Genomic DNA, 18,274 nt, shown 5'->3' with positions numbered 1-18,274 from the left:
CATCCAGATAGAACGAGAGTTATCTTATTTGTCAGCAGCGAGCGGCGCAGACAGCAGTCATCGCAGCTTACAGTATTTTGCGCTACAGCTATTGCAAGCCCCATATTTCCTCCACAACAGTACACTTCACTGCATTGCACACGTGACAGCCTCAGCTGTACCTAGCAACATTCTGAAGGATAATTATTCAAGTTGAGTAGGCGCACCTCTCAGCCATTCTGCCAAGTCAACAACCATCTTAAAATTTATATAGAAATTTCATTAGCGAATCCTATCCTTGAGAGGTAACTTTACATTCCGAAAAGAACCAGGATGTAACTTGTTCAATTCATAACAAAAAGTGCCATTGTGGTTTTTCAGAACTTTTACAAAATAAATAATAACTTTCGTTAGTTTCATGTTTTTCTTACCTAACTAGCACTACTCCAGTACCCAAGTATCCTGCTAGTTAAGTAAGAAATTTTGTGAATTTTTGTGTCATTTCCTTACAGCGGACGACTCCAGAAGATATTTATTGCTGAAAGTTTTTCAGGCATTTCTCTTTAGAACGTTAGGAGCGTCTGTCTGACTTCTGTAGTAGTGCGGGGGTGGAAATTGCATCTTGCAGGAACCATAGGGTAAAGGGTACATCCCAAATTAATCCGTTGCGCAGAACAACAGAATAACAGATCAACCCACACCTCAGAATAGATCAGAAAAGTACTGCTGCTGCGAAATGGTTTGCTATTGGGAGATATCCACTGATGAAGCAGATACGTATATTTCATTGTGTATCGCACTATAAAACTACATGTAAGTGGTTACAACTACGGTATATTGATAAATTTCACTTATGGACCGTCTGACAGCAACTGAATAAAACACAATTTTAGTGCCATACGCGTTTCGCCTTTATTTTCTGCAAGGCATCATCAGTGGCAGGTTGCGTAGAGAGTTTCTTACATATTACGCTCCTGTTGCGTTTTTGGTGTTGTTCTTCTTCCTATGAGCGCCAATTTGCTGTTTTTCCACATTCCACAGCACTATGCACTAAACGTTTGTTTTTATGCCAAACATTTAGTGCATAGTGCTGTAGAATGTGGAAAAACAGCAAATTGGCGCTCATAGGAAGAAGAACAACACCAAAAACGCAACAGGAGCGTAATATGTAAGAAACTCTCTACGCAACCTGCCACTGATGATGCCTTGCAGAAAATAAAGGCGAAACGCGTATGGCACTAAAATTGTGTTTTATTCAGTTGCTGTCAGACGGTCCATAAGTGAAATTTATCAATATACCGTAGTATTACGCGCAACTGAGGAGGACAGGACCACAAAAGTTGAAGATGTGGTTACAACTATTTGCAAAGTACGAGATTTGTATAAAAGTTGTCACAGTTAGGGGAAAGTGAGCATATTGAGTATTGACTGTGTAAACAGTACGCGTGCATGCTTTCCTGTTCATGGACAGAAAATAATTCTTCTATAAATTCATCACACTAGTACGTTTACAAACCTATCTTTGAAAATATACACACCCCACTTGTTTTTATATTTCAGTATTTCATTTCAGTATCCACTTCACATATTATTATTATTATTATTATCGTTATTTTTTCAGTTTGGATTTCTTTAACTGTGATAGCTCACTGATTTCAGATACAGGTTAATTTACCACTGGTATCCCAGTGAGCGTATTATTTACTTTTTAATTTATTTTATTATGTTGAACAATACTACGGACAAAGTGAGACTGCACATGGTTAACCATGTTAGGTTACAAATTACATAACGCTGCATCTCGTCATCATATTCGTTGTGTCATCATCATCATCATCATCATCATCATCATCATATCATCATCATTGAGCCGTGGTAAAAAAAATTGCTGTTTTGAAGAGCGCGCCGCAGCGCGTAGTGTGAAGCAGTCGCCCTCCGTTTCTGGCGGTGGCGCCGCTGTGGCAATCGCAGCTTTGGTGTCCCCCTCTGGTGGGAAAGGGGAAAGGTTGCTTGTTCACGTGCATTTAAGGGGCGCTATGAGCTCGCCAGTCGGTCAGTCTGGGTAAGTCTCTTGTCCCCAGCTTGCTAGTCTGTCTCTCGTTCGCCGGCCGGAGTGGCCGAGCGGTTCTAGGCGCTACAGTACGGAACCGCGCGACCGCTACGGCGCAGGTTCGAATCCTGCCTCGGGCATGGATGTGTGTGATGTCCTTAGGTTAGTTAGGTTTAAGTAGTTCTAAGTTCTAGTGGACTGATGACCTTAGAAGTTAAGTCCCATAGTGCTCAGAGCCATTTTGTCTCTCGTTCGCATTTGTTGGGCAGTTAGTGCCTGTCTGTCGTTCGGAGTGCTAGTATGTCCGTCGTTCCGATCAACCTTTAAAGCCGGCAAAATGAGAGTCTTTCCACTCCGCCAGTAAGAGAACTCAGCGAGTGGTCGCCCGGTCGGGGCTTAGTTCCTGCATCTGAGTGTGCCCGTTAGGCCGCCAGTCTGCTCGAGTTTGCTCAGGCAATGGTCATTGGCGGTTGGATCGATCGGTTGGTCGGTCGCGCACTGAGACACAAGATGACTTGTCCGTCTTGAGCGTCGGCGCATGTGAGGTCGCCACGTGAGTCCAGTGGGCCGCGGCGTATAGCGAGGGGTAGTGACTTCGCGGTCGGCACGAGAGCAACAGGAGTCAACCCACGACATCAGTCTGGCCGGTGCGAGCTGCGACGCCGTGAGACGGGAGATCGGCGCGCCTTCCTGCGTCCGTTGTAGCGGCAGGCAGCGGACGGTTCGGGAGAGCGATTTCGGGGTGCTGCGCCAGGTCTTCTCGAGAAATCGCAGTTTATTAGAAGTTAAGTGATTGGTGATATGTTGTTTGATTTACTCTTGTTAAATTCTACTTGTTTCCTTGGTGAGGTCACTAGCCGTTGTGCTTTGGGGTCGTCCCATCATTATTCTCCGTTTGCCCACCCGCGGGAAGGTGTTTGTTTATAAATTGGGTGGTCCATTTTTCCCTTGTGGAGTAGGGACTGGTTGGAGCAACCTGCGGTTCGGGTTGTCCGGTAATCTCCCTATCAATCTACCGTCGTCTGTCATGATTTGGTGTGTTAAGGAATTTATTGCTTGGAGTGTAACGGCCTAATACCTGAAATATGTTTTGATCTTTGGAAATTTTGATATTATTGCCTATGATCTTGAGAGGAGGTATCTGTGTACTGTAGAGCATCTTAACTATTGTTTGGCCAGCCTTGTAGAATTTTATATAAGATTGCATTTCATGGGTTTTATTTAAATGATCATTTTAGTATGTAAAGTTGCCACCCTTTCACCGTAAGACTTTTCTTAGAACTTAAAATCAAGTTGCATCTTCGGTGGCAAGGTTAATATTTTAATTGTTGGTGTTTTGTACCATTTCCATCCCTCCTATGGGGGGGGGGGGGGTGCATAGCTTGTGTTATTGTGTAAATTGTTAAAACTTAAAGTTACCTGGTGTGTTGCAGATCTTTCAGAGGCTGTTGTGAGCGGTCGTAACTACGGCCGTGTCAAAAGGGAGCGACAAGGTTCTCTGCCCAAAAGCTCATACAGTCAAAACTTGTTTCTTTCTGCCTCTGAATAAATTGTAACTTTGATATTTAGAGGGTGCTTTCTGATTATATTGTTAAATCTGTTTCTTTAAAAAATTCTTTTAGGTACTATTAAAGTGAATACAATTCCCATTTGTTAAAAGGAATTTGGTTATGATTTCATCAGTTACTCCCTGGCAACTACTTCCATGCTTACATAGTGTGATTAAATGTGTTAATGTTCTTGATGAATCGCTAGTAAATAAAATAAATTCTTAAGAATATTCTTTGAAAATAAATCACGGTTCAACCACCATCAACATCATCATCATCATCTTCACACTGTGTCATCACCGTTATCATCTTCATGATAATCATCACCATGTGAATATCATCAACGTTGTTGTCATCATGTCGTGATCATCATCATCTCCATAATCTTCATCACCATCACTGATAAATGTAATCATCACTGTCATTCTTAACCGTAAATACCAGGAGCTACTACCACTGACCAGACACGCTGAGCTACCGTGCCGGCTATTTTTTAAATGGTTCAAATAGCTCTGAGCACTATGGGATTAACATCTATGGTCATCAGTCCCCTAGAACTTAGAACTACTCAAACCTAACTAACCTAAGGACATCACACAACACCCAGTCATCACGAGGCAGAGAAAATCCCTGACCCCGCCGGGAATCGAACCCGGGAACCCGGGCGCGGGAAGCGAGAACGCTACCGCACGACCACGAGCTCGGACATCACTCGGCTGCCACCGTTTCATGGTAAAAATGGCCACGCGCAGGTATATATTTGACGACCGAAATTATCTTGCGATTTTCTCAGTAACGCTTGAGAAGTACGCGGTACTGCTTACACATTTTGTTGTCCTCATGGAGTACTAGGAGTGTACGAAGTTTGCAGTAAATCTGCGTTCCAAACGTCGTGGCCTCCCCTTATCAGTGTACTTCCAGTTGCGGTATTGGTGTGAAAATTCCAGCCTCCGTCGACGATAAACAGCAGTCGTCATGGGTGCATGAACCAGGCGCCTGCTACAGAGGCCCATATGCGGGATCATTCGCTGAACAGTAGTTTAGGAGACACTGTTGATAGCCCCTCCGTTCATCTGGGTAGTCAGATGCACAACAGTTGCACGTCTATTTATCAGTAAACATCTCCGCAAACGTCTTTTGTTATCTACGGCTCGCGGTGCAATGCAGTTACCTCAGCGCTAGTTTTGAATAGCGCCATTTTCTATGCACGGCGTATTTGAACTATGGCGGCACGCGAACTGTTTAGAAATTTCGCCGTTTCAGAAAAGCTTCCACTTTTGACCTTATAGCCGATTATAATGTCCTGTTGAATGTCAGATAAATCGCTCCGTTTCCACATTACCACAACAACTGCACTATCCTCCATGTTCTGCAGACCTATTCTGAAACGGCTAAGTTTGTAAATAGTTCTCGTGCCACCATTGTTAAATAACACCGTGTGTGGTAAACAGGTGTATAGCAAACCGGCGCCAAGCAACTGTGATGCACCACGCGCCATAGATGAGAGGAGTGAGCAACGGCTGAGAAGATGTATCTACATCTACATCTACATTGTTACTGTCCAATTCACAAGTGCCTGGCAGAGGGTTCATCGGACCATTTTCATACTACTTCTCTACCATTGCACTCTCGAATGGCGCGTGGGAAAAAGGAACACCTAAGTCTTTCCGTTCGAGCTCTGATTTCTGTTATTTTATTATGATGATCATTTCTCCCTACGTAGGTGGGTGTCAACAAAATATTTTCGCATTCGGAAGTTGGTGATTGAAATTTCGTAAATAGATCTCGCCGCAAAGAAAATCGCCTTTGTTTCAGTGACTGCCACCCCAACTCGCTTATCATATCAAATGGCTCTGAGCACCATGGGACTTAACATCTGAGGTCATCAGTCCCCTAGAACTTAGAACTACTTAAACCTAACTAAACTAAGGACATCACCCACATCCATGCCCGAGGCAGGATTCGAACCTGCGACCGTAGCAGCTTATCATATCAGTGACACTCTCTCCCCTATTGCGCGATAACACGAAACGAGCTGCCTTTCCCTGTACTTTTTCGATGCCCTCCTTCAATCCTACCTGGTAAGGATCCCATACCCTGCAGCAATATTCCAGCGAGGACGGACAAGTGTAATGGAGGCTGCATCTTTAGTGGGTTTGTCGCATTTTCTAAGTGTTCTGCCAGCAAAGCGCAGTCTTTGTTTCGCCATCCCCACAATATTATCTATGTGGTCTTTCCAATTTAAGTTGATCGTAATTGTAATTGCTAGGTATTTAGTCGAATTGACAGCCCTTAGATTTGTCCGATTTATCGTATACCCAAAATTTATCGGTTTAGCACCCATGTGGATGACCTCTCACTTTTCTTTGTTTTAGTGCCAATTACCACTTTTCGCACCATACAGAAAATCTCTCTAGATCATTTTGTAATTGGAATTGATCGTCTGGTAATTTTACTAGACGGTAAATTACAGCGTCATCTGCAAACAATCTAAGGGGGCTGCTCAGAGTATCACCTAGACCATTTGCGTAAATCAGGAACAGCAGAAGGCATATGACACCACCTTGCGGAACGCCAGATATCACTTCTGTTTTACTCGATGATTTGCCGTCTGTCACTACGAACTGTGACCTCTCTGAGAGGGAATCACGAATCCAGTCACACAACTGAGACAATACTCCATATGCACGCAATTTGATTAATAGTCGCTTGTGAGGAACAGTATCAATAATCTCCGGCAATCCAAGAACAAGGAATCGATCTGAGATCTGGAGCGACCGCCGAGATGAACCAAGAGGCTACCAAGAGTGTCTCCTCAATGGCCATTCAGCAAACGTTGCTCGGTAAGAAAGCTCCACAAGGGGCGACTGGTTCATACACCTGTGCTGTCTGCTGTTCATCAGCGACGAACGCTGGAATTTGCACGTCAGTTTAGGAACTGGACGTCAACTAGGTGGCAACAGGTGGCCCTTTATGAGGAATCACATTTTATGCACCATCAGATAAATGGCGGTTAGTGTGTACGATGTGACACGTCTGAAATCTAACACACTCTGGATGTTGTAGTCTGGGGAATGTTTTCATGGTATTCCCTGAGTGATCTCAAAATTCTGGAAGGCACACTGAATCAACACAAATATGTACCTGTCCTTGGGGACCTTGTTCGGCCCTACATGCCGTCTGTTTTTCCTCGTTACGATGGCATCTACCAGCAGTACAATGCGACGTGTGATACAGCTCGCCGTGTACGAGGTTCGAAGAGCACCAGGATGAGTACACTGTACTCCTCTGGCCACCAGACTTCCCATATTTAAAACCAATCGAGACTCTGTGAGACCATCTCGATCGGGCTGTTCACGCCATGTATCCGCAACCAAGAAACCTATCGCAGCTGGTCACGGCTCTAGAGTCGAGATGAATCCACATCCCTGTCGGTACGTTCCACAACCTCAACGACTCTCTTCCTCCACATTTCGCAGCGGCCAGCGCTGCAAAATGTGGTTGATTCAGCTTTTTACGGTGCTCATATTAATGTGACTGGACAGTGCATATGTGTTTCGCAGCAGATTTACATAGCGCACTTTGTTGAACATAGTCTCTGTTGCAGAGCACCCCTACGTGTCCTTTTACTGCCCATGCGACATCGTCAGTTACGGCTGTAGTGGGCACGGGATCATCGTGATTAGACCGTGAATCATTGGAAACACGTGGCCTGGACAAATGAATGTCGTTTTATAGCAGGTGGATGCTCGTGTCGATACGCCGTCTTTCAGGCGCACGGCTGCTCGAAACATGCACGCCACCACGTACGTAGTCCAGGCGGGGCAGTTTGGGCCACGGGGAAGACTCACCTGCGCTTCCATGGTACCTGAGCTGCTAATCGCAGACACCAGGATAGTTGTTGACCATGTGAACATTATTGTAGGTCATCTACCTTTAGCCATGCTTGATGTCTCACCCAGTGTCGTGCCTGTACGTGTCACAAGGATAAAAAGTGCCACAATGGTACGAGTAGCATGATAGTGAACCCACATAGATGTCGTAGCCACCAGATTTGCCTGATGTGAACCCGGTGGAACGTATCTGGCACTCTACTGGACGCTGGCTCCACGCCCACAAGCCGCACGTCTGTGATTTATGGGAATTATGTGATCTGCTTCGTGACATCTGGTGTCACATATCACCAGAAACCTATCAAGGAATTGTCGAAACCATGCACGAAAAATCGCTGCTGTATTGCGTAGATGGACTAACACGATATGGTTTCAGCGTGGAGGCGCTTTAACAAATATGCATGAAAAGACTGCGAGCAGAATCGAATTTTTTGGTGGTGGGAGGGGGGAGAAGGGGGGGATGGTCTTGCTGCACAGTTCCTATTGCAGCTAGGAACATAGTGTAAATGGCTTTTGGTTTAGCCTGGGACAGCGGCCATTTTTATAGCCATACGCACATTCATCTTACTGTAGATATGTTATAATACAGGGTGATTCAAAAAGAATACCACAATTTTAGGAATTTAAAACTCTGCAACGACAAAAGGCAGAGCTAAGCACTATCTGTCGGCGAATTAAGGGAGCTATAAAGTTTCATTTAGTTGTACATTTGTTCGCTTGAGGCGCTGTTGACTAGGCGTCAGCGTCAGTTGATGCTAAGATGGCGACCGCTCAACAGAAAGCTTTTTGTGTTATTGAGTACGGCAGAAGTGAATCGACGAGAGTTGTTCAGCGTGCATTTCGAACGAAGTATGGTGTTAAACCTCCTGATAGGTGGTGTGTTAAACGTTGGTATAAACAGTTTACAGAGAATGGGTGTTTGTGCAAAGGGAAAAGTTCTGGACGGCCGAGAACGAGTGATGAAAATGTAGCACGCATCCAGCAAGCATTTGTTCGCAGCCCAGAGCTAGCAGAGAGCTGCAAATTCCACAATCAACTGTATGGAGAGTCCTACGAAAAAGGTTAGTTATGAAACCCGAACGTCAACTACCCGAGGCGATGGATCGGCCGCCAGGCAGCCCGTGACAGAGCACTTCATCACTGGCCTCCAAGAAGCCCTGATCTTACCCCCTGCGATTTTTTCTTATGAGAATATGTTAAGGATATGGTGTTTCAGCCACCTCTCCGAGCCACCATTGATGATTTGAAACGAGAAATAACAGCAGCTATCCAAACTGTTACGCCTGATATGCTACAGAGAGTGTGGAACGAGTTGGAGTATCGGGTTGATATTGCTCGTGTGTCTGGAGGGGGCCATATTGAACATCTCTGAACTTGTTTTTGAGTGAAAAAAACCTTTTTAAATACTCTTTGTAATGATGTATAACAGAAGGTTATATTATGTTTCTTTCATTAAATACACATTTTTAAAGTTGTGGTATTCTTTTTGAATCACCCTGTATATTAACCAAGGTTTGAAAGACGAGCCGAACCGGAGCTGGTGCTGTGCGAATCGATTAATTCCTTTTGCAAAAGATATTAACTGGGCTGAAATTATTGCTCAACTAGTGACACGATTTGTAAGTGCACCTTTCGAATTTTATGTGGGAAAACAGCCTCCTTTAAATAACTTCGGACTGGAGCGTGAATGACGGTTCAAATCTGGTCCTCCTGTGTTGAACCTTGGTCTAAGATAAGCTTAATTGAAACAATCTTGCTCCGTTCGGTCTTACGCGGAAAAAACACGCGCTTCTAGGAGGTTTATTAAGCGCGCAACTTATATACTTTAAACTTATACGAATCGGTTCAAACTTTGCACGAAGGTAGATAAACGGATAAAGTGGAAACAAATTTATTTAGACAGTAGTCCTTTGTCGAGATATGTTGGTTTAAAGGCGAGCTAAATTAGCATGTAAAATTCATACTTACATGAATTGAATGCGCGGGAACGGTTTAAAGTGCATCATATAAATAAATAAATGCAACAGAAAACTCGCTTTAAAAAATTTAGCTTCCTTTGGATTTTACGTGCGAAAAAATACGTCTTTGTGAGATTTTTTACACGCACCACTTCTATGTTTCAGACTTGTGTGAATCAGTTCAAATTTTGTATGAAGGTAGAGAAATATTATTTAATGATGGTCATTTTGTTTCGTGAAAGCTCTTTCTGTTGGCACGATATAGCGGGCTAAACTTGTACGTAAAATGCAAGAAAACTCTGGTTTTAGGGGAATTGCAAGTGTTGAGTCAGTTCAAAGTGATACAAATGATAGTAAAAAATATATTCTAAAGGTAATTATAAGAAGCGTTTCCAAAAATCTTTCATTGTTCGAAAAATCATGTATTGGCACATGAAACTGCTTTTCGTACAAATTACTTCATTGTGAGCACTACATTTGGATATAATTAAGAAAAACTGTTACAGTTGATTAACGTTTCATTGTTTATACGTTAAAGAATTTATTCACCAGTGGTTTGAAATCATCAAAAAATCTTTCGACTTGCAAAACAATGGTTTAATTTCTTTATAGATACTATATGATTATTGTAACTTAACTGTATTATTGTTTTGCTACGTAACTTGTGTCTGTAGAAGCGTTTAGTAATTACATCACAGAATTTGTATTTGTCAGTTGAATGTGTAATCTCACGCTCGTTAGGCAGATAATTTGTAAATCTTTGGGTGTATGTAGACACAGTGAGTCTGAGAGCCCACTGCGAGGTTTGTGGGCGCTGCACATTGTCGCGCACGTACAAAAAGCTCAGCAGTTAACAGTTCGTAATAGCGTGTGCTCACGGAAACGCATAGCTGTTCTGCGCTGCGTTCAAGGCAAGAAGAAATCTTAGCCCAAACAAAATGTGGCTGCTCTCTACTCAAGATGATGACTGTTAACCTTGGACTGATGTCCTGTAATAACCACAGCAGTTGGAATCGTAATTGCACCTAAAAAGCCATACAAGAAAGCAGAACGTGTAAATGGTACGCGAGACGTGCAAGTAGACGCAACATGTCTGAGCACCTATTAACTGAGTGTGAATCACACACTCTTCAACCGCTATAGGGAAAGAGCTGATATTTGCTTTAATTAATTTTTAGAACTGTGTGAAGATTAGCGTTTTCTCCTAAAATTTAACGATATATGACGTAATAAATTCAACGTGTTTAAATGACTGCAAACTAGCTTGTTACTGAAGTTCTAATGTCTACCTCTTTGCCTGTGAACAGAGTCCATTCAACATAGTTCATTGATGGTACAGAGAAACGCTAAATTACCGCTCCCAATTCACGGCTATGATCTTTCGTGTGCATTGCTTAAGTTCCTAATTTCTGTTGTTCTTCTTTGAGTGGTTAAAACAGTAAGGGTCTTCAGCCATGCATTGTTCTAACATCTATTTTAAATTTACTGAAGTATAAGGAACCATTTCCAATATATACAATCTACGCTGGCAGTAAATGGAGTGTTCCCGCTTTCTCAGATTTCATGCAAAAAGACAGCATTCAGATTCATACCACATTACATTTTCAACCCAAAATTTCTGTAGCATTTCCAAACATGTAAAACTTTCAGATAGATTGTCTAATGGTAAGTACTAGTTTCTGTCTTAGCTCGTGTGAACTGCACTGACACAAAACTGTGAGGATGTTAAAGTATGCTAAGCAGACAGGAAGTGATATAAAAAATTTGCGGCCATTGTTCAATGTGTCATTGTCTCTTTGAATAGGTTACGGTTTAGACACAGGCCTATAACTGTTTCATTAGGCAGTTTGTTACGAGGGCGTGCTGAATGCCTGCGGATTTTTGATTCTGATCTCCATGTAGGTTGAGGTATTACATGTCATCCGTATTATTCAGTCGACTTCCCTGCTTCGCTGATGCAAGTTGCAACCCATTGCCGCTAGAGAGCTCCGATTTGTAGCGTGTAACATGGCGGCCTGTAACCTAACTACGTCGGTGCGTGAGGAACAGCGTCCCGCAGTGGAATTTCTAACCGCAGGAAACGTGCCTCCAATAGAAATCCGTAGAAGGATAAAAGCCGTGTACGGAGATAGTGGGCGGTGTTGTGTTGTTCGTACTCGTAATGGAGGTAACGGTGACGGTAACCCCAATATGAGTGGCATCTCTGAGTGGACAACAGCGTAACGCAACCGAAGAGACTCGTCGGCAACTGGTGGATGAACTCATCAGAGAAAGTCGCCGGATGACACAAACACATCTGCATCAGTCCAACACTTTGGGTTCACTGCCATCGATCATCGACACAGTCCTGACTTGGCCCCGTCCTATTTTCATCGTTTCCTAAACTTACAGAATACTTTAAGGACTTTACGTTGGTAGTGATGAAGTGGTGCCTGCAGAGGCGAGGTGACATTCTAGAGTGACGGTACCAACAAACTGGTCTCTCGTTGGGAGTAATGTGTTCGTCAGCAGAGTGACTACGGTGAAAAATACGAGGATGTGTAGAAAAGTTCTCGGGACGAAATACTTACATCACTGAAACTTTTTTATTTTTCAATGTAGTCTCCTTGTAGATTAATGCACATGGTCCAACGCTGTTCCCGTGCCTTGATCCTATCTCGAAAATGAGTTTCCTCCAGGCCAGCAAAATAGTTGTCAACTCCGGTTATGCCGGCCGGGGTGGCCGAGCGGTTCTAAGCGCTACAGTCTGGAACCGCATGATCGCTACGATCGCAGGTTCGAATCCTGCCTCGGGCATAGATGTGTGTGATGTACTTAGGTTAGTTAGGTTTAAGTAGTTCTAAGTTCTAGCGGACTGATGACCTCAGAAGTTAAGTCCCATAGTGCTCAGAGCAATTTGAATTTTTGAACTCCGGTTACCAATTGTACGTTTGAAGTGAATCTTCGTCCACCAATAAAAATTTTCAGTTTTGGGAAGAGATGAAAGTCTGACGGAGCCATATCAGGTGAATAAGGAGGGTGTGGCAACAATCATACATTAGTTCGTGTAATTTTGCCACGGCGACGGCACATGTGTGCGGGCGCGCATTGTCTTGTCGCGGCACCCATCTTGCAGATACTTTTTCATTTCTAATTCTTCAGTTAACCTCTGATTCAGATGACATCTGGCAAGCGTGAGCAATTTCACGCACTTTCAATCGGCGATCCTCCATGACCATTTTCTGCACTTTTGCAATGATTTCTGGAGTAGTGACACATCTTGGCCGACCACTGCGTGGATCATCATCTAAGCTCTTCCGACCAAATTTAAATTCATTTGTGACTGTGAGGCTGATCCTGGCGGAGGTTCGAGTCCTCCCTCGGGCATGGTTGTGTGTGTCTGTCCTTAGGATAATTTAGATTAAGTAGTGTGTAAGCTTAGGGACCGATGACCTTAGCAGTTAAGTCCCATAAGATTTCACACACATTTGAACATTTTTAAATTCATTTGTCCACTTGGCAACAGTTGAATATGAAGGAGCAGAGTTCCCCAGTGTGTTCTGGAAATCGGCAAGAATGTACTTTGCTTTCATACCTTTCTTTACGAAGTACTTAATCACTGCTCGAATCTCGATTTTTTCCATCTTCGCCAATCACTACGTGGGAACAACAACAGAGCCACGTCACCGCCACCGCTCTTTTCCAAGAGCACTGACGTGGCACGTGTTTTCAGGCAACAGTCCAATGAATATCACGTGAACAACTCGTTGCGGTAACCCTGACCTCGCCTGGTGATTCTCAGAACTTTTCAAACCACCCTCTAGTAGACAAGGAGAAGAAAGATGTAGAATGTTAATAGGTTTGTTTTACTTAAAAATGTCTAAGTGTTTTCACATAAAAAAATTCGGAGGCATTGCTTTCCAGCATACCCTCACATATACTGTGATAAAGTGGAGACTGATTGCAAATAAGTCATTCATAGCTAATATGAATTCATTCCAGAACTGTAATTAGGTTATGGTATACCTAAAAATGCAACCACTAAATTAATTTCAGAATGAGATTTTCACTCTGCAGCGGAGTGTGCGCTGATATGAAACTTCCTGACAGATTAAAACTGTGTGCCGGAGCGAGACTCGAACTCGGGACCTTTGCCTTTCGCGGGCAAGTGCTGTACCAGACATCCCCCAGGCTATGGGGGAGTGCTAGGTTCGCAGGAGAGCTTCTGTCAAGTTTGGAAGGTAGGAGACGAGATACTGCCAGAAGTAAAGCTGCGAGGACAGGGCGTGAGTCGTGCTTGGGTAGCTCAGTTGGTATAGCACTTGCCCGCTAAAAGGAAAGCTCCCGAGCTCGAGTCTCGGTCCGGCACACTGTTTTAATCTGCGAGGAAGTTTCACTATACTAATTAAAACTAACTGCACAGTTATAACAGCACAGATAGTTTCAATAGTGATCCCATCTCATTTGATTTAAAACAGGGTCCATTACAACCTGAAACTTCATGATGACAATGCACCACGCCATCGCTCCTGAACTGCGTCAGATTGTTTCAAGAAAATAAATCGTCCACAGCTGTGCGTGAGTGCTTTATTTATTTATCGTAACCAATTTTGTGCCCAAAGACTCATATTCAGTTGCTCATTGCCACCATAACTCGTTAACAAAGAGGCGACAAAACACGTATCGTCGCTGAAACCGAACGTCAAGTTGTCATGGCGTTAACCGTCAGACGACACAAGTAGCGCTACTCACCGGCGGCAGAGCAGGCTGGCGGCGGCATGTCGGGCCACGTCTGCATCACGGCGAGCGCCACGTAGGCTCCCAGCAGAGAGGTAGCGTGGCACACCACGGCGCGAGCGTGCATCCGAGCCAGCAGGCCTGCCAACACAACGCCAGCTGTCAGTATCTAGACGACCCATCACTGAAGTGGACGCAGGACTGCGGCTGATCATAAACGTGTAGAAATACAGCGTACTAACAGCCGCACTTTTTATAAAATACAGGGTGCATCAAAAAGAATCATCCGATTTCTGAAACTAATACATACATAGAATTTTTGTTTTTTGATGTACAGGAAACTCAAAAAGTTTTTTCTCATTCCTTCTCATAGGTGTCGTGCGGTATTCAGACTGTTCCCACACTGCAGCGAGCATGTCTTGAGTTACAGCTTCCACAGCTGCTATTATGCGATGTCTCACTTCATTCATTGTTGTTGTTAACGGAGGCACATAAACAGAGTCTTTTATAAACCCCCACAAGAAATAATCACGTACGGTCAAGTCCAACTATAACACCACGTTCAAATTCACTTAAATCTCGATAAACGGCCATTGTAGCAGCAATAACCGAACTAACAACTGCGCTAGACACTTGTTGTCTTGCACAGGCGTCACCGACCGCAACCCCTTATTCTGCCTGTTTACATGCCTCCGTATTTGAATACGTATGCCTATACCAATTTCTTTGGCGCTTCAGTGTATTATACCAGTTCGTTTGCGTGTTTTATTCGATATGAGATGGCAATTAACTATGGCTAAACAGATAATTGATTATGAAAGATTTTTGGTATGTGTTATGTGGTCTTCCTTTTCTTGACATTTCTGTACAGAGTTATTGCTTGGATACGCTATTTTTATTCTATGCTTCTCGAGGATGTTGCCAATCCCCATCCTAGATCAACTGCTAGCGTACCACAGTAAAGCAATAATTTACACACACAGTAGCTACGATGTATTAGTTCCTTTTACAAACAAACAAATAAACAAGCAAACACACAAATATATGGACAGCCATTACCACTGAGAAAATGCACGCGCACACACACTACTCGGAAAATATATCCACTGACACACACAGAGCAATAGCAGATGCTCCAACTCCTATCAAAAGAAACAAAAGACGAACGCATCCTGCATTAGCAGAACAAAATACACAAAATGGCGAGAATGTCAGCGATTCTGTACAACACAAAAACTTGAAATAATATATTTAGTGATAGAGAAGAAGCTGTGTGCTAAAGTCTAACTCACATATGTGAAACAACAGGAAGAATGACGCAAACATCCAGAAAAACCGTGAGTAGCTATAAGAATTAATAAAATTTAAAGTACTAAGTTAAGTCACGCGAACTGTTCATGATTCAAGCAAACAAAGTGTAGGAGGAAGAAAACCATACTGCTACAGAGATCACTGAAGATGCCTTAGGATAAAGTAAAACGCGTTTGGTCTTAATAAGACTTTCATTACAGTTGCAAAAGACGGCGTTTAACCTACACTACCTATATAACTGCAACTGTGAAAAAAAAAGAGGCTGGAAGACAAAGAAGACAACATGTCATATCAGTACTTCGGTGCTAACTCTTGCGGGCTACATGCTGGATCGAGGGAGCACTTCAGCATAAGAGCAGTTCATTGTAGTTACGGATGTTGTAAGATCAAACTTTCCCTCGCCACGCCTGAACGACTCATGGGACTCGCGGGACAATAGTCACGTACTGGCCGCTGAGGCACGTCCTGGGCGTCAATCGAGAGACGTTCCGCTGCCCTGGTCTCACCTCCCGACAAAGGATGACGTTGCACTTTCTCTCTCTCTCCCTTCATCTCTCTCTCTCTCTATCTGTCTCCCCCTCTCTCCCTCCCCATTCTCTCTTGCTCTCTCTCTCTCTCTCTTTTTCTCCCTCCCTCTGTCTCTCCCTCCCTCCCTCTCTCTCTCTCTCTCCTCTCTCTCCCTCTCTCACTCTCTCTCTCACTCTCTCTCTCTCTCTCTCCCTCTCCCTCTCTCTCCTGATGGTTTGTCACTAACTAGCCGTTATGGCCCCTCTGATTGACTGGTGGCTGCTTTACCAACAGTAGGGTACACCCAATGGTACTTCGAAGTAAACAATATGCACCTTCTCTACAGTGTCTGGCAGAATCAGTAGTAGAATCTGATCACGTACTACGGGTCGCTGCATCGAGGAAGGATGATCATTTATAATTATTGCCTTCTGGAGTCCACAGCACTAACCGTCGAGCTCTATTTTAAAAATTATGAGTCTCCCATCACATTTCAGCGACTGTTTCGTCATCATTTCGTGTTGAAACGCCATGAGAGCTTCCGGTCATCGTTCGATTGTATGGTGGTTGCAACGATTCAGGATTACTGTATCTTGCGAAAAGAGAAATGGTCCACTGTGATGAAGGACACAGCCGAACACGAGTGGAATGCGTTCTCCGTTCTGCCTCGGCGCTAACATTGAAAGATCGTTCTCTCCGGCGTCTCATATATGAAAATCTGTACTTCCACGGATACAAATCGCAGGTCGTACAGAAACTAAACGAACAAGACAAAATTGCCCAATGAATCTTCGATTTGGGCTTCGTCTAACTACTACCTCATCCTAATATGAAACAACATACTAATGACGCATGACGCCCATTTTCATCGAGGTAGTTGTGTAAATAGACGAAATTACCAATGCTGGGGATACATTAACGAAGGCATTCCCTGTTGGCTGAGGGAGAAATCCTTGCCTTGTGAAGGCGTAATTGTATGGTGCGACGTGGCTTCGTTGGATATCATTGGTTAATATTTTCTTACGGTTTTCATAGTCGTGCAGAAGGGTTACTAAGGATCGCTAAGGCCAAATGTTACACGATTTCTTCCTTCCAAAGTTGAACAACATGTTTGCATCAGGATGGGGCAAAATCTCATACAGCCCGAGAATGTCTTACAGCTTCATTTTCTTGGTCGATTTGTTTCCAGATTTCTAGATACTCATCAGTCAGCACTGTCGCCAGATTACACAGCCTCTGACTTCTTCTTCTGGGGGTATTGTATTGTATTGTGCTGTGTTGAACTGGGGACCTAGAAACGACGGAGAGGCTTCGTCCCCATCGTAGCCCTCAGTGGTTCACAACCGCACAACAGGCTACAGCAGTCCACTCACCCCACCGCCGCCCACCACCGAACCCAGCGTTATTGTGAGGTTCGGCCCCCGGTGGACCCCCCCCCCCCCCCCCCCCCTTCCGGGAACGTCTCACAACAGACGAGTGTAACCCCAAACCCCCAAACGTTTGCGTGGTAGAGTAATTACGGTGTATGCGTGCGTGGAGACCATGTTTGCGCAGTAATCGCCTACATAGGGTAACTGAGGCGGAATAAGGGGAACCAGCCCGCATTCGTCGAGGCAGATGGTAAACCGTCTTAAAAGCCATCCACAGACTGGCCGGCACTGACACTAATCAGCCGGGCGGATTCGTGCCGGGGACCGGCACGCCTTCCCGCCCGGAAATCAGTGCGTTAGACTGCACGGCTAACCTGGCGGGCTCTTCTGGGGGTACCTGAAGGCTCGGGTGTACGTTACACGTACTGATACTGTGGCTGAATTCAAGGAAAGGACACACATAGCTGTGGAGGAGATCCCATTGAACATGCCGAATTGGGCGATGGAAGCTTTCGTTCATCGTCTGGAGAAATGTGCGGAACGTGATTCCGCCCATCTGTATGATGTATTCACAACCAAGCACAGCGCGTATGTGATATGTAATGGCATACACAATGGCGTCCCAAAACCAATGCTTCCATATTTTTTAAATCTCTTCTCAGTGTCAGATATGTTACGCATATGACTTGATCGACGTTCCCACCTCGCTTCGAAGCAAGTTGCAAAAAGTTTCCTCTAGAGGGCTCCGCATTGTAGCGTCTAACACTGCGGTGCTTAATGTTATTATGTCGGTCCGGAGAAACAACGTGCAGTAATCGAGTTTCGGATTCAAAGAATTCGTCCACAAATGGAGCACCATCCGTATGAAAATGCCAGTCCACACACGAGCACTGTGGAATTTGCGACCATCCGACGCCTGGATTTAACTGTCACTGATCAT

The 18,274-nt window shown here is 44.2% G+C and overlaps 1 protein-coding gene across 2 annotated transcripts in view; it reads right to left on the bottom strand.

Moving 5' to 3' along the window:
- The window catches only part of LOC124711255 (probable G-protein coupled receptor Mth-like 1), a 369,949-nt gene that overhangs the window by 210,281 nt on the left and 141,394 nt on the right, over positions 1-18,274 (bottom strand). For both annotated transcript variants that reach the window (XM_047241226.1, XM_047241227.1), the window contains exon 5: positions 14,162-14,287. In XM_047241226.1, coding sequence (XP_047097182.1) covers positions 14,162-14,287 — 126 coding nt within the window. The remainder of the gene's footprint in view (positions 1-14,161; positions 14,288-18,274) is intronic.

This window comes from Schistocerca piceifrons, chromosome 8 (genome assembly GCF_021461385.2).
Source record: "Schistocerca piceifrons isolate TAMUIC-IGC-003096 chromosome 8, iqSchPice1.1, whole genome shotgun sequence".
Classification (NCBI taxonomy): Eukaryota; Metazoa; Arthropoda; class Insecta; order Orthoptera; family Acrididae; genus Schistocerca; species Schistocerca piceifrons.
Note: the sequence above shows the minus strand (reverse complement) of the source record. Positions and strands in the feature narration are given on the sequence as shown.